Source organism: Hippocampus zosterae, chromosome 3 (assembly GCF_025434085.1).
Source record: "Hippocampus zosterae strain Florida chromosome 3, ASM2543408v3, whole genome shotgun sequence".
NCBI lineage: Eukaryota > Metazoa > Chordata > Actinopteri > Syngnathiformes > Syngnathidae > Hippocampus > Hippocampus zosterae.
Window position 1 is genome coordinate 22,597,566 of NC_067453.1, and position 17,701 is coordinate 22,615,266.

General features: G+C 43.0%; 1 protein-coding gene across 9 annotated transcripts in view; it reads left to right on the plus strand.

The window, feature by feature from the left end:
* The window catches only part of mef2aa (myocyte enhancer factor 2aa), a 76,816-nt gene that overhangs the window by 26,517 nt on the left and 32,598 nt on the right, over nt 1–17,701 (plus strand). For 6 of the 9 annotated variants that reach the window (XM_052060485.1, XM_052060484.1, XM_052060488.1 and 3 more), the window contains exons 2-3: nt 5,367–5,639; nt 12,717–12,920. In XM_052060485.1, the coding sequence (XP_051916445.1) occupies nt 5,586–5,639; nt 12,717–12,920 (258 nt within the window). In that variant the 5' untranslated portion in view covers nt 5,367–5,585. Of the gene's footprint in view, nt 1–4,228; nt 4,319–5,366; nt 5,640–12,716; nt 12,921–17,701 lie in introns of all 9 variants that reach the window. The other 3 variants (XM_052060487.1, XM_052060486.1, XM_052060489.1) reach the window with 2 other exon arrangements.

Below are 17,701 nucleotides of genomic sequence, written 5' to 3' on the forward strand. Positions count from 1 at the left end.
ATAAAATTTACCGGTAAGCAAGTCGGTTATTCTCATTCATTATACGCTATACGATCCCTCCACCTCTTTCCATGGCCTGCCTTTGCCTTCAAGCCACCGTGTCTGTTTCTTTTTTTTTTTTTTTCCGATATGCTGCTCCGTGTTACTAAGTCAGTTCAAAAAGAGACATGAAATTAATGTAGTGTCATCTTCTTGTGAAACCCCAGAGCACTCGGTCAAAGTCACCTTGCATAGTCCCTTCTCACTTGTATTCTTTGGCATTCGACTCAGCATGACTTAGATTTGTTCTTGGTTTTACTGTTTGGTGCTTTCTACCGCCTTTATTACCGATTTGTCTTACTGTTTATTGTGCATGTTAAATTGCTCCATGTACAGCACTTTGTATGAAAGTGCTCTATAAATACTGTTGACGTGACTTGACTTCTCCTGACAGTTGTGCGAGAGTGAGATGGAGGTGTCTGTGTGCTCACACTGTTAGTGTACTACAGGAAGTCTTATTAGATGTTAGTTGTCATCGTTTTCATCGCTTTTTTTGGGGGGGGGGGTGTAAATGATGAAGACATCTGCATGGTTTTCAAATGGCGGTGTCATCTGGCCAGCGATGAAACATTTTGTCTGACATCCTGTGGGGGTTTCAGTTCCTTTTGATGTCATTTGGTAGGTGATAAGTAGCTTCCCGTCTCGCCATTCCCCAGCTCGCGAAAGGTGCGAGCAGCATGAAGGATTGTTTGAACTTGCATTGATTCAGTGAGGGATTACAGCTGGGTCATTGGAGAGTTGGGCCGAGGCGCCGTCGTCATGGTGGCAGATTAACCACTCGTCGTATGCTCGGCTGCCGTTTGGCCACGAGCGCTAGTTTAGGTCGCACTGTCCTTTTCAACTATAAATTTTTATATGCCATTTGTTTTAGGCTCAATCTGACTCGCCGTGCGGGGTGGATACATATTACTTTATCGAGTAAGGCGAGGAAGATGTGCTATGACCTTCTGTATCACTTTCAGGTTCCCAGTCTTACAAAGAGACGGTTTTACTTACTTTACTTTAAGTTTAGAGACATGCCATGAACTTCCAGACTCATCAGTGATCTATCTACTGAGGCATTATTAAAAAACAAAAAAAAACATAAAAGATTTCAAAACATTTAAACTGAATCAAACTCACTTTTTAACTTCTAATCAAACACCCAAAATTGCAAGCATAAAATTATAGAAAATACTTGAATTGTCTCTGTGTTAACCATGTGCCTTTAAGAGGCGGGGCTGGTTGGGGTGGTGCGTGATGTCAGCAAGACTACGTGTGAGTGTCTGGAGGTTGAACTGTGTCCAAAAGCAGCTCCTGCAGGCCTGCGCTCATGTTTTACTGTTGTCCTGGCGTTCAGTAAACTGCCGAAAAGTGCATCAGTGACCACATGTCAGTTTCTAGTTTAAAACACTTTTTAATATTATTGTTATTCTGGGCAATGCGATTTTTTTTTTTTTTTGTGAGGAAAATCCAAGGTTTTATTTTCAGGCCTTTCCTTTCCTCTACATTTTTCTGTGAAAGTTTCCCTTTTCAGTCTTTTTTTGCTCTTTGTACAACCACTGTGACGTTTATTAATTATGCCTCAGTTGCTGTGGAAACTGCGGTGATGTAGATATAACATTATGCCATCGAAAGAAAGAAAGAGAAGGCAGGGAATGAGACGAAAGAGTGAAATCACATCTGAAAAGAAACTCGGGGACGGGTTGTTTGTTGTTGAGGGATCAGCCCCAACACCAGATTATCATCAGGAGACATTAACACTAGTGATGCTGCAGGGGCCACAATCCTGCCTTTTCACCACTGGAGAGGGAGATAAGCTCACCAAAAAAAAAAAAAGGCGGGGAGGATATTTGGAGTGTAAAGGGGGGCGGGGTGATGCGTGGCGTAAAAGTGCTGGCTCGCCTCCGCTCCCCTCAGGCCAACAGCCCCATTTACAGGTACAGCAACTCCTGATGAAAGCCGAGAACAAGGTGGTGGTGGTGGTGGTGGTGGTGGGGGGGGGGGTTCTCTGGGGCGGGGGTGATTGCTTGCTTCCAATCACACTGGTGTCAAGGCGCCACTGAAACAAACTGGTAAAATTGTCTTTGTTTGCTTGTTTTGAGGCTAGCTACCAGTGGTGACACCGTTGCAGTTACCAAATGCATTGCTGTGGAGAGAAGCAGCATGGTGGCCCACTGCTTTTTCTTCAGGCGTTTGGGCTTATTCCATAAACATGCACATTGGGTTCATGAGGCCAAATTGTTATTGGTTGTGATTGTCAATGCTTGTTTGTCTATACCAGGGACGGGCAAAATGCTAAAGGGGGCCGCGATTGTTCATCAGTGTTACTGGCGGGCCACATAGAAATACGCACTTGCTAACCAGATGTATGACCAAAATACACACATCCCTGAAAAATACATGCTCTTCATATATTTGATTTTTTTTTATATATATCAATGCATGCACATGTATAAATGATCCACTATCCTATCCCAACCACAAACGGCTTGAAGCACACAACAAAGTGACCCCATACAATCGTTTTTTTTCCCAGTGCAAAGGGCTCTGTTGCGTAAAAAGTACCATTAAAGGATGGCACAAAACTGCTGAAAAATACACCAGCAAAAAAAAATGCAAGAGCTCATTTTGTGTTCAGTGAAGATTTTAAATTACCCATCCGGTATGGGTGAGATAGGCTCCTCCTCACCCACGACCCCATAAGGCTAAGAGGATAGAAAACAGTTGGTCGGATAATTCATCCTCCAGCATGATGCTAATGTGTATGTGTCACTCATTCTTATGTAACCAACCCGACAAGTACATTGGAAAGTTAAAAAAGCGGCAAAAGGTCTCCACTGACCAATTGTTACCTTGTGCACGTAATTCTTGAGGGAGTTTTTCAATTCATGAGGACTTCATGAGAAAATATCTCCAAGTTGTGATTCATAATACATTGACATTTTTTACGTAGAGAATTTGAAAAAGTTTTGTTGAGTTTGGAGGACTTTTTACAAAGTGAAATAAAAACTCACACACATTCTCGGCGTGGACATGGTCCAGCGCTAGCCCCAAGTAAGCAAACTGTTGGCTAGCACACAAACCGAACATACACAACGTAGTTATCCGGTTTTCAGCATTTGTTTAAATTTTTCCGTGGTTGACTTCATACCAATACCAGAACTTCAATGTTTGCTTTGAAACCTTTTGCGTGGCGCAACCAATGTTGTGGCTTTCCATGCTGTCATTACATTTGGAATGACCCTTTATCAAGCTCACTTGACTCCTCTGATTAGTAAGTGATTTCCTTGGAAGTGAAGTTCGACACAAGTTGTTGACGGTGCCTCATTGAAGGCGATTCTTGCTTCCATGGAATTGTTTAAACATCATAAAACATCATATAAACATCATGCAATGAGCCACTTTGCAATGTGGTGTAAGAATCCAATGTCGTGGCTCAAGAAGTGATACTCAGGAAGCATCATATCAAGTGTTTTTGTTGTTGTTTTTTTCAAATCTGATGCTTTTCATTAGGTTGTTTCTTATTTATGGCCCTGAAGTCTTTATAATATAAATGATTACTGTAATAATGAATTTACTGCTGCGTTAGCATTAGGAATTGGAAGCCCAGAGATGCATTCTCACTTGGGTATATATATTTTTTTATGTCACTGCAATCGGAACAGAACTCGGTCATAAACCGGAGAGCTTTGAGCCTGTTATATTCAGTAAAATTGTTAGTAAACCGGCTCAAGATCAAAATCAAGTCAACACATTTTCCTATCCTGGCTAATATAGACATTTGTGAGTCCTTAGTTTGGGTGATCTCAGTCAGCTTTGCCCCTATCCAGCAAGCCAGACACCATAATTTCAGTTCATCTGTAAACCTTAATGACTGTGTGCCACTGGAAAGCGGTCATTTTCATTGGCACTGCCAATTCTGCCTCTGGTTTACTTGGATCCCAACTACTAACCGCATTTAATTGTCACAGTTGTTAACCCGTCTACATTTGTACCCATTAAGAGGGAATGTAGTTGTTTAGACATTTTTACCCCTGCTCACACTAAGTGATTGATGTGGCTCCAGAACAGGGGCTATACTTCTTTTAGGGAAACTGGCAGACATGGATGTTCCCAAGGGAACGGTGGTCAGGTTACATGCTTGTGTGGGAATATGTATTTATATACATATACTGCCACCTTTTTCACCCCGTGCTCTCCCTTGCAGCCCAAGAGACTTGTACCGATGTCAGCCTGGGACTGGGCGCTGTCTTAATCATCTTAAGAGCAAAGTTGGCATCGTGGTCATCTTGGGAAGGTCAATACGATGTCACCACTCTCTGTTTGCAAGAGGAGCATAACCGGATTCTGTGGGCGTAGTTAAAACTTTAAGTAATTGTATGTTTACATAGTGAGAGGTAACTGATATAAAACATCAAACCAAATCCAACTGGAGTTTTATTTTTTTTTAAATAGTCAAGTCAACAGTATTTATAGAGCACTTTCAAACAGCCATCGCTGCATACAAAGTGCTGTACATGGAGCAATTTAACATGCACAATAAACAGTAAGACAAATCGGTAATAAAGGCGGTAGAAAGCACCAAACAGTAAAATCAAGAACAAATCTAAGTCATGCTGAGTCGAACGCCAAAGAATACAAGTGAGTTTTGAGGAGGGCTTTGAAGATGGGCAGCGATTAGGCTTGCTGAATGTTCAGTGGGAGGTCATTCCAGAGACAGTAATAGGGGAGTATATAGATCAGCCCCCAAATATCCCCCATTCTGTAAATTACCTTATTTTGACAAGATTGTTCCTCACCGTTGCGAGAGGAATTTTCACAGGCTTGTGTTATTAGCAGTTTAGCCGCTTCTAAGTAGCCATGCAACCACTGAACACAGTGAAGAAAAGATTCGGGACTGACGCTCTATAACATGGGAAAACTCTCTTTTGGGGTAGTCGCTAGCAGAAGTTAGCTAGGTAGCAACCGCTTCTGTATGCCCATTAGACAATGAACAAACCCCAAACGAAAGATGGATAGGATGTCGTGACATAATAATGTGATAATTGATACCCCTTTCCGTCTCATCTGTTTGTTGATTTTTGTTGTTTTTTTTTTTAATCTGATGTAATAGTCTGTTAATGTGCCCCGCTGTCACAGGCTGTCTTTCATTGACTTCAGCTGTGGCTCACATGAGGAGATAAGGCCCCCCAGACATGTGGGTTTCATACTAGGAATGACATTGAAGACACTTGTGCTTTGAAGTGCCTAAGGAGACATTACCGAGTGTCATGTTAACTGCGTTCCCTCTCTCTCTTTCTCTCTCGCTCACTCGCTCTGGCCGTGTTTTTTATTTTTTTTTGTAGATTGTGCCGGGTGACTGCTGAAGAGCATATGGTGCGTGGAGACCAGTGAAAGTACGCATACCAGAAGAAGGACTTGCACAATGTGCTAGGAGGGTTGTGGACGCGAACAGTGTGTGTGTGTGTGTGTGTGTGCATGTGTATGTGGGTGTATATGTGTGTTTTTGATTGTCGAATATTGACCGTGAAGAGTCTGAGAGACGGGAAAAAGCACAAGGAGCCATGGGGCGGAAGAAGATACAGATCACCAGGATAATGGATGAAAGGAACAGACAGGTACACAAAACTACATTTGATGTTACCTTTGCCCAGTGTTGCGCACTAGTGATTAGCACATCTACCTCACAACTCTGAGATTCGGGGATTAAATCTCTGAATCGGACTTCCTGTATGAAGTTGCCATGTTCTACCTCAGAAGACTCAATATCAACATTGAAGACTAAATTCAATTGTGCATAATGGGTACAAGCGTGATAGAAAATATAACCAATGGATATCGTGGAAAGTATTAAAATTGACTGGGCCGTGTGTTCTAATCGAGATTGGAACCCGGATCTCATGTGAGGTGGACATGCTAACTACTAGCAGACATGCTGCTTAATAACAGCAACAATTCATGTTTGGTACTTGCACTTGATTTTGAACAAACTTTGCTGTAGACTTGGATTCGGTTCTATTTGGCTGTGATGCAGATTAGAGAATTTTAATTTTTGTCCATTTTCTGTGGTGCTTATCTTCATGAGGGTCGCTGGTGAGTTGAAAAATTACCAAACTGATTTGGGGGCAAGCGCCAGTGCCCTGGCCCGATGGCCAGTACATCTTGCAGCCTAATTTAAAACATACGAAAAAAAACAATCAATGTTAAAATATTACAGAACTCGAACAAGATCAGGTTGTGGTTTGTGTTTATTTGGAATCTTAAAAACAAAAATTGTTTTTACATTGCTGATGTGATATCAAAGTGTCTCTGTCATCAAAATGCCTTTCCCTACCTACCGACAGTACATCCCAGCTTTCTCTCCTGCCTTACTACCATCCGGAGTCCAGCAGCTGTCTTTGTTTGCATTGATGCAGACAGACATTCCTCCCGAAAGTTTCAACCAGCTCAACGAGGACTGTGACATTTCTTTGTCATATTTACAGATGCGCTCCCCCTACCACCCTGCAGATTTGCCCAGAAAAATTGATGAGGCAGCAGGAGTGCTGTGCAGCAGTGATAGTCAGACACCCTCCCCGCCAAACTTTTGGCAGGTGGGCTGAGACCCCCCAAACCACAAACAGCACCCTTTCTCTGTCATCTGTTTGGTAGCAAATAAGAACCGCCGAAGCACCCTCTCATTTAGCAGGGCGGGTCAGTAGGGCGCACAGCAGCCTCCTGGGCAACTCTGGTCTGGCCTAGCTGCAGAGCTGGCTGGTATTCACGCCGTCTGCGACAAAGTACCAAACGGATAACACTCTTCAGAAGACCCTTGGCCGGTCTCCAACTAAGAATGGTTTGTGGTTATTCCTCAAAGATGACTGTTTTGGTCTTGTACCTGCAGGTCAGAAAGGCTGATCTAAAATGTACGGTGTCGTAAATCTAGGTGCATTCAGCTTTTAGCCTGCCAGGATCAGAAATTATTCTCTTCAGGCACCGTCTGTAATTTTTAAATGTCTGTGATATAGTCTTCATCTCAAATCAGGATGCCACTGCAAGGTCATGTTCTGGTGTATGACAAGATGGCAATGCCGCTCTTCAGTATGTTGCTACTTGAGGCTTAAGCTGTGATTTGTAATTGCCATCCTTAGATAGGCTCTGTTTTATTGATCTGAACACATGACTGAAAGTTACCTGTTCGATCGGTGCGGTTCGAAGTATCCTTGAACAAGATACCTGCTCCATTCCGTGGCAGTATCCACCATCATCACTGTGAAATGGAAAGTAAAAAAAAGTTCAGTCTCTGAGGCCACAGACATCTTGTTATACACGTCTTGTATGGGAGGATGCATTGCACATCCCCTCATACAATGATGCGTGTGATGGTCCGGCACTTGGCAAAAGCCCGTGTCATCAAGCCAGATTGTCTCACTGATTGCCAATGAATGTTACATAACGACTATCCATCAGCATTGCCAATGCTTGATTGCCATTCATGGTGTGAGTGAAGATGACCTTTTTGACTAGCAACCAGAACAGATACCAGGAGAGGCAGCGATAAATTCTTCCAGATTGAAAAAATTGTGCCAACATGTTAAACAATAATTGTCCTGTTGGATCTGTTTTGGCCCCAGAATCCAAGTTTGGCTTACGGCTGGTATTCCTATTTTGGGTCTTCATATCCTAGATATGTTGGCCCGGTAGTCCAGTGGTTAGCGACTGGATGGCGCATCAACCTCACAGTGCAGAGGTACCGGGTTCAATTTCAGTTCTGACCTCCCTGTTTGGAGTTTGCATGTTCTCCCCAGTCCTATGTGGGGTTTCTCTGGGTATTCCGGTTTCTTCCCACATTCCAAAGACATGCAAGGCAGGCTGATTTAGCACTCGAAACAGTCCCTAGGTGTGAGTGTGAGCGCGGATATATGTTCGTCTCTGTGCACCCTGATATTGGCTGGTAACCGGTTCAGGGTGTCTCCCCCCCTCCACCACCCCCTTGCCTACTGCCCGAAGACGGCTGGGATAGGCTCCAGCACCCCCGCGACCCTTGTGTGGATAAAGCGGATCAGAAAATGGATGGATATCCTAGATTTGGCTGTGTTTGTTGGTCTTGAATCCCAATTTGCGGAAAGGCTGGTCTTCCCGTTTTTGACCACATTTGAGTTCTTTTTCTTTGTCTCTAAGACGAGTTCAGGAAAAGCTCATCTTGCTGTTCGACCTGTACGTGAATTTGAGAAAGGTCCTTTTCACGTTACCGTTTTCTTTTGTCTCCAACCAAAGTTTGGGAAATGTCAATCTCGTTTTCTGTCTGGCTGCGTCACTCTATACTGTTTCAAGGTCATTCCCACCCAGAACAAGACCATGCACCCTCATTTGTTTTGTTCCCATGGTTATCCATGGGTGCTCATCGCCGTCTCCAACAGAGATGACCCAGACCGACAGACACGGTGGACGGCATACAGCAGCAGATAGAGGGCCAAGGTCACTCTGCCAACCAGCGCAAGACCTTCCTTTCTCACTCTCTTTCTTCTTCTCTAGTCTTCTCTTCTCTCTACCCGTGCCTCAATCCACTTGTCTGCCATCAATGTTTCTAATAAGACTTCCAGCTTCTCACCCCTCGAAGGTGTTAGCAACTTTGGCATCTTCTGCCATGGCCTAGTCACAGCTGCAATCACAGTCCCAGATGTCTTGTTTGTCTCGTTTGTGGTGCCTCCGCCCCAGGAATGACATTGATAGACCCTTTGACTGACACATCAGCTGTGTGCGAGTGTGCGTGCACGTTTGTGGGTGTGCGGGTGGCTAAGTAGTGTCTATTTGTAGTGCACATAGAGATAGGAATTATGAGTAGATCCTTGGTTGACAAGTTTAAACATGAAGGGCTCAATTATCAGAAATTTGAATCTGTTTATTATTATTTTGATAAAAGTCCTTTTGGGAAGCCTTGATATATCTGAGAACTCACCATCCCTGGCTCAAATGTATTTAAGGGTAAAATTAGAGAAAGAGAGCTGGGCCCCGTTTCATCAACATGAAAATGTGTGGACGTTTTGATCACAACACGTAAAAGGATTGAGACCCAAATCGAACAGGAAGCCCTAATCCGAAGCATTTTGGGCATACATTAGGGCAAGCATGGTGCCAAAGATAAGATAAGATAAGATAAGATAAGATAAGATAAGATAAGATAAGATATCCTTTATTCGTCCCACACTGGGGAAATTTACAGCCTGCAGCAGCAAGAATGTATGTAGAAAGAAGAAAGGAGAAAGAGAAAAAAAACCAACAAACATCTTTCAATTAAATACAATATAAACACAATGGATAAATCGCAGTACTATTTACAATTTTACTTCACATAATTTAATTATTATTATTATTATGATTGTTATTTTTTATTCATCAGCCTGACAGCAGTCAGTAGGAACGAGCGTCGGTATCTCTCCTTCTTGCAGCGCGGGTGTAACAGTCTCTGGCTGAAGGAGCTACCAAGTGCTGTCAGGGCGGGCTGGAGGCGGTGGGAGGGACTGGCCATCATAGCTTTTAGCTTGGTTAGCATCCTTCTGTTGCCCACCTCCTCCAGAGTGTCAAGGGAGCAACCCAGGACAGAACTGGCCTTCCTGACCAGTCGCTCCAGTCTCTTTCTGTCCCGGGCTGAGATGCTGCCTGACCAGCAGACAAATAAAAGTGGTCCTAAGTACCACATTTTGATGTGAAGCGGTGTTTTTTTTAGGTCATTTCGGTGCTCGTATGTTGACAAACTTTTCGAGAATTCAAATTAATGAGAATAAAAGCAGGGAACAAAAACAGATGGGCGATGGTTTGCCAAGCCTTTTTTTGCCTTCGTCATCCAATTTGGGTCAGAGCATGGCATCAAAACAGATTGATGATGATGTCAAAAGTCTCCTATTTTTGGGGATGTGAAGAACCCTGTGCTTCCCATTTACCCCGAGGATGTTTGTGTGTGTTGATTTGGCATGCGGTAAGCAACCCCATGCCAAATCAGCCCTAGCTTTTCTATCCTTTCTCAAATAGCGAAAATCCTGATCATTGACGCCCCAAATATAAATGTTTGGAATTGTTTCAACTGTAAATATATCACAAAGTGTGATTCCCAAAGCGCTTTCATATATTTGAAACACATTTTACAACATTACGACTAAAAAGAAATAGTTTACAAATCATTTGCAGAACAAAAGTACCGCGATGTTGCCTTGACAACAACACGTAAAAATAGCAATTCCCAAGCACGCGACCTCCACCTTCCATCGGCTTGAGCTCACTGTCGAGCAGTGGCCACCAACCTTTTTTAAAACCGAGAGCTCCTTCTTCAGTCCTGATTAATGCAAAGGGTTACCAGTTTGAAATAACACTAATGAAACAACGAATGTGCTCAAATTAGTGTTTTATGTTATTGTTCCTTATATGAATTTGTGAAGGCTAATGTTAATGATATTCAGTACTTCAGATCACTTCGAGATCATTCCTAGAAAATAATTTTCCATCACTGGTGATCTTTTTCTTTTTTAAAGAGGCTGGTGGGCAACTCAAGTGGTCTTTGGGGGTTACCTGGTGCCTGTGGGCACAACATTGGTGATGGCCAATGGTCTGTAGATGTCCTTCTCTCACGGCAGTATTAGATGATTGTGCTGTTTTTGTGTCTGTGGCAAGGAGGCAAGTGAAGTGACTGGCTCAGCAGCCATCCACTCAGCACTCTGCCGCCCATCCAGGTGGAACGAAGTCCCAACGCCTCGGCATTTCAATCTGCATGCTTCTCTCCGTGGCTTAAAGTCCCGCATTCATCTGCTAAGAGCGGACAATTTGTTAATAGGTTTTTTTCTCCGTCCCTCACGTGAAACTCGCTGCCCATGTGCGCGTTCCGCTAGGTTGAGCAAACAAAAAGACACGCAGATGAGCGAGCGCGGTGGTTAGGAGTGCGAGGTGCTCTCAACGGGTAGAAAGTGTCCTGATATTGTTTCTCTGTGCGTGTCTACTTGTCTGCCCTCAGATGGTAATCCGCTTTGAAGCCGCCGTCAGAGTGACATTCACAAAGACCGAATTGCAGAAATGTGGTGGAAAGAAAACATATCAGAATGGTGGGGGGGGGGGGGGGTAGCAAAAGTTGGGATGGGTAAACAAAAATTAAAATCTATTAAGGCAAAAGGCAGTTGCTTGTTATTCATTCATTCATTCATCTTCCGTACCGCATGATCCTCACTAGGGTCGCGGGGGGTGCTGGAGCCCATCCCAGCCGTCTCCGGGCAGTAGGCGGGGGACACCCTGAATCGGTTGCCATCCAATCGCAGGGCACACATAGACGAACAACCATCCACGCTCACACTCACACCTAGGGACAATTTAGAGTGTTCAATTAGCCTACCATGCATATTTTTGGAATGTGGGAGGAAACCGGAGCACCCGGAGAAAACCCACGCAGGCCCGGGGAGAACATGCAAACTCCACACAGGGAGGCCAGAGCTGGAATCGAACCCGGTACCTCTGCACTGTGAAGCCGACGTGCTAACCACTGGCCTACCGGGCCGCCTTGTTGCTTGTTATGTCAATACTTTTAAATGAGACATGTCTTCTTTTTGTTCCACAATTTAAAACCGTTTCCAGGCGTCTGAAAAATACATCTGTGACATGCTACCACAAGGACCAAGAAGTACAGTTTCCACCCTTTTTTTCCAACTGAACAAAGCCCGTTTCACCTTGCGGGAGTGGTCCTAGGACAAAGTCACTTTTCTTGAGGGACATTTTGAGGTGGGGCTTCCATTTACCAGCTGGAGTGATGGATGACCTAATGTCCCATCGGAGAGCTCAAGTTACAAGGCTTGTGCTGCGCTACACAGATAGCTTTCCCTATATGGAGTCAGTGGCTACAGTAATGTATGGACGCTTCTGACTCAGCTCGCTGACTTGTGCGTCTTGACCTGACCTCTTAACTAGACAGTTTGGACTGACGCCATCATTTTTAGTGGACAACATAGTTTGTTACCTGTCGCATCGCCTGTCCAAACTTTTAAGATGTTAAGATTTTTGCTCACAACTGTTTCTTATACATATTTTTTTTGTTAACATTTTGAAATAATTATTTTGAAATAAAAATTATCTCTTACTGTCTTTAAACCACAAAATCTACATGTATACGACAAGTTTCAGAAGAAGTATTTGGACGCATGCTATTTGGTAATTAGTTTTCAATAAGTGAACAATAACAAAGTCTTGAAATGGAATTTTGGGAGTCTACTAACAGTTTTTAATTCAACTTCTGGTGTGTATATTTGTCTTCTATTTTCCCTTTCTGACTGTGCTTGTTGAGGCGGAGTCATTTTGAATAGGTTTTATAAATAAGCCAAAGAAAAAGCAAAACACCAATGTCGGGGTCAGTTATTTGATTCTCACCAAACTGAAGTGAGGGATGCAATGAAAGGTGCTTGAAACCCTCCGCAAATGTAATTTTGCCAGGAATTTCGTTACATTCCGAATTGTACAACAATTGGAATGGATTTTTTGAGGTTCCCTACGAAAAAGGGTCTTCGGTTTGTAATTGAATCAGTTTTGGAATGAGACTGTAAGAACAACATAGGGAAAGATGTAATCAGTGTGATTACTTGGTAGCAATTCTATTAGCTGTTTAGCCTCTCAACTGTTTTTGCACTTAAGCTGTGCGTTTTATAAAATCCTCTGCAGTCAACGGTTTTGGTGTTCTGTTTCTCCAGGTTACTTTCACAAAGAGGAAGTTCGGTTTGATGAAGAAGGCTTACGAGCTGAGCGTGCTGTGCGACTGTGAGATAGCCCTCATCATTTTCAACAGCTCCAACAAACTGTTTCAGTATGCCAGCACGGACATGGACAAAGTGCTGCTCAAGTACACTGAGTACAATGAGCCCCACGAGAGCAGAACCAACTCTGACATTGTGGAGGTGAGCGTATTTTTATTTTTTTTTTCCCACTCTGTGCATCAACTGACCTCACGTGCGGAAAGAACCCAGCCACGCATCTCCACTCACTCCCATCGATTCTTTTGCTCATGTAGCTGTCACATAAAGCAGTAAATCCCATTTAACATGGAGTAATCATTTTGTACTGGGTTCAAAGTCTTGGAATATTCCCTCATTAACATCCATTACCCAGATAATATTGCTTTACGAATGCTTTAGACATGAGGCATGTGTGGAAGTTTCCTTCTTCACTATAGGTCACATAAAGTCTGCACTCCCTGATAAGTTCATGTCCACAAACCGGTGGAGGAAATCTATCTGACCGCTATGAGGAATCTGTTTCCCAAAAGATACCGTTTCTGCTGCTGCTGACATGTCCTCAGCGTGCGTTTTTTTTAAGTGCTGTTAACTACAGTAGAAATTCAGTATTAGCTCAGCTTTTTAAATGTTTCTGGCAGAGTCTACGTGCCCCACAAATGGCAGGCTGCAGTGTTATGGTGGTAAAAAGTGACCTTAATGAAGGTGAGATCTTAATTCTAGACCTTCTTTTAGAAGATGATGTTTCCAATCAGTGGACCTGTGATAATTGGAAATTCAACATACATTTTCAGGAAAAACACGCCAGTTCACCTTATTGGTTAGCGCTTCTGTCTCGCTGTTTTTGTCTTTTGTTTTGTCACATGTTGTTTGTTGTTTCATTGTGTGGACCTGATATGGACTGTTTTCAGCGTTTTTTGGCCACCACATTCGTCAAAGGAGAAGAATCTGTGCTTGGTGGTTGCGCCTTCTCGGCAGCACGCCTGTACCAGCACAGATTTTGATTGGGAGGAATGTCGGCGCCATTGACTGTCGGTGCTGGACAGACCTGGGGCGCTTGTGTTTTTTGCGCCAGTAATGGGCAGCATTTTTCACAACCCCGATTTGTTCAGTGGCTATGTCAGCGCTGTTGGACAGTTGGCGTTGGTGCGGCTGGATGGATGGCCGCTGAAGTTGAGGATGAGGAGAGAGGAGCGTTGCGTATTTGAAACCGTGAGACGCCGCTTGGAATTGAAATGGATTTCTATGTGACAGGAGAAGTGAACCAATCTCTTTTTTCGGCAATGGATGCTACAGCTTCTTGTTGACTTTGAAACTTAGCTTGTAGCCGACGTGTGCACATTTTGAGCATGACGTCTCTGATCCACTGGTTAAAGGACACTTTGATTCTCTCCTCTTTCATCTCAAACTGCTTCAAACAACAAAGCGTGTGATGGAAAAGTGGTTAGGACTGCACGACTGTCCGTGTTTTATGTTATGTGTTGTGTTTATTATTTTACTTTATGTTAACTGTTTTGTAAAGCGCTTTGTTACAGCTGCCGCTGTTGTGAAAGCGCTATATAAATCAGCATGTCTTGTCTTGTCTTGTCTTGTCGCTGTTCTAAGCTTTGGCATTTCTGTTTGGAGTTTCTGGCTACTCCACCTTCCTCCCACCTTCCTCCCATATTTCAAAGACATGATTCTCAGCTTCATTATAGGAACTGAAGTATCCACAGGTGTGAATACAAAGACATCGACATGTCCTCAGTGATGTCCTGGTGACCACTCCGGGCTATACGTTGCCTCTTGTCCAACCAAATCACCTGCGATCCAAAGGAGGACAAGCACTAAATGGATGGAACACAGACGTTGCACCCAAAAAAAGCAGTTTTACTCGATGTTTTGACATTATGCAAGAAAGATGGTCATTTCTGCTAAAGTTAGAACATGCTGAGCTCCATAATTGTGCAAAAGTAAATTAAAAAAACACCTCAAGCTAGGGCTTGGCGATTTGGCCTAAAATTCATATTGTAATATAATGTAATTTGAACCATAGAACCATATGGCGATATTTATTGCGGTATATGCCATGGTGTGTAGATTTCAATGTGAACGGTTTCTGAATAGTCAACTCAACAAGTCAAGTCAACAGTATTTATAGAGCACTTTCAAACAGCCATCGCTGCATACAAAGTGCTGTACATGGAGCAATTTAACATGCACAATAAACAGTAAGACAAATCGGTAATAAAGGTGGTAGAAAGCACCAAACAGTAAAATCAAGAGCAAATCTAAGTCATGCTGAGTCGAATGCCAAATAATACAAGTGAGTTTTGAGGAGGGCTTTGAAGATGGGAGGCTTGCCGAATGTTCAGTGGGAGTTCATTCCAGAGAGACGGACCAGCAACAGAAAAGGCTCGATGCCCTCTGAGCCTCAGTTTAGTTCTTGGTACTTCTAACAAAGACTGGTCCACAGACCTGAGGCGCCAGGCAGGTGTGTAGGGGCGGATGAGCTCAGAGAGGTAAAGGTGGCGCGAGATTATTCAGAGATTTGAAAACAAAGAGGTACCATATACCCATAGAAAAGGCAATGTAGCAACAACCTTTCTTCAATACAAACATGAAATACTTGAGAATGCTACTTCCAAATTATTTCTCTTGCAAAATTGCAATTATAGAAGAAATACAGAAAAAAAATGTGTGTGTGAAATGTGAGAATGAAATTTCAATGAAACATTACTCGAGTGCAAAACACGGCTTTGTCTTTTCCCTTCATTGTTCTTAAATGGCACAGAATATAAAAATGCCGTCATTTAATCAATAGAAACCAGGTTTCTTCGATATAAAAGGAACAAAAAAAATACTCTGAAAATTGGTGGCTTGATGACAAATGCTCTTCTCGATGATGCCATAACATAATGCGATAGACTGGTCTGATGAAAATCCCTACCTTGGGCCAAATTTGGACCGCTTATACCATTTATACCGCCCATCCCTTCTTATAGCCCAAAAGTATTAAAAAAAATCCATGATGGCTATAACTTGGTGTACCTCTTGTGGCACGAGGTCACATATCGTGCTGAGGCACAAACGAGTTCTTTGCGCGCTATTCATAACCTCACAAAATTATGTCACGACTGGCAAAATATGCAGACCATTTTTTCCCTAGTCCAAAATGCCCAATGCACTCCTGTAATAATTCTCTTTACCCACTTAGCAGATATCCGGGTTCTAAGGGTGGAAATCTGTCACCTATTGCACCTCATGAAAAGCTTTTACTCTGTGAAATTAGAGACATTACATGTAGCTCAGAAGAGTCAGCTGTGGCCCATTATCTTTTATTCATGCCGCCGCCACTGCTTGTGAATTACCTGTTTGGCAGGGCTGCAGCAGAGTGCTCTCTGGCAAGCCAGGAGACTCGTGCAGTCACCCCCTTCATCCCGTAACGAAAAGTTAAGGCTCACCTTAAGAAAACAGAAAAAAAATGGGCGCATGCCTTGCTTATTATGTAAGTTGTGACCACAAATTTCTTCAATTTTACTTCTCAAGATTTTGCATAAAATTAAAGTTTGACCAGTCCCATCACACATTTGGTTTTCCATATCTCGTTTCCACCAAGGTTTTTTTGTTTTAACATTACAATGTAAGACGATACAAGTCTATCTATGGAGTACTATTACACACAAGGCAAATCCATCATACTTTATAGAGGCCAAGAAATTATTCTTAAAAACGAGATTAAATGAAAACATCCATTCATCCATCCATTTTTCTGATCTTCTTATCCTCAAGGGTCGCGGGACGTGCTGGAGCCTATCACAGCTATCCCAGTTTTCGGGCAATCGGCAGGGGGTACACACCCTGAACCAGTTGCCACCCAATCACAGGGCACACATAGACAAACAACCATCCACGCTCATACTCAGACCTAGCGACAATTTAGTGTTCCATTAACCTGCCACGCATGTTTTTGGAATGTGGGAGGAAACCAGAGACCCAGAGAAAACCCACACAGGCACGGGGAGAACATGCAAAACTCCACACAGGAAGGTCGGAGACAGAATCGAACCCTGCGCCTCTGCAGTGTGAGGCCAACGCGCCATCCAGTCGTCCACCAGGCCGCCCAAAATGAAAACATGCAAATCAAAATAAAATCCCAACCTAAAATCGGCATAATTAGAGAAAAATAAAACAAAATTGTAAAATGACGTCACACAGATAATCAAATTAAATGCTCCCATAATAGAAGCAAGATCATGAAACAAAGATTGTTTTTTTTTTTTTTTTTGCAAAAGCTGAAGTGAACAAGAAGATTTTCAGGCCAGATTTAAATGTACCCTCAACTCAACCTGAGTGGAGCTCTGCTCTTTGGGAAGATTGTTCCAAAATTGAGGAGCGTAGAAACTGAATGCTTCACTTTAAGTCTGGCTCTGGAAACGCTCAAAAAACTTGCACTCGATTACCTGAGGGGTCTGGAAGTCTCATCAGGAAATAAAAGGGGTTGAATATATTTAGGCCCAAGACCAATAGACCTTAAATTCTATTCTTTGATTTACAGAAAGTCATTATCAAGCTTGGAGCATTCTTCTTAACGTGGTCTAGTTTCCTGGTACCGCGAATAATTTGAGCAGCAACCTTTGGAACCAGTAGCAATAATCAGTTTGATTTTTGTTCAGACCTGAAAAAAACCCCACAATCGGCCCATCTACTGAAAATGAACACATCATCCCATCTCATTTTGAACAGAAGGTCTTTGATTCTTCGGTTCTTTGAGTGGTAATACGTGGACAAAATTACAGCTTTTTGGTGGCTTTTTGCAATCCAGGTCCAAGTACGTCATCACATCGCCAAGATTTCTTACGTACAGCACGTGAACCAGCAAATAGCTGATTGCAGCCCTTATGGCTACTCTCAAGGAAGCTTCTCCCTGCTGCACAAAAGACGACAACAATGCAGCGTCGTACTGG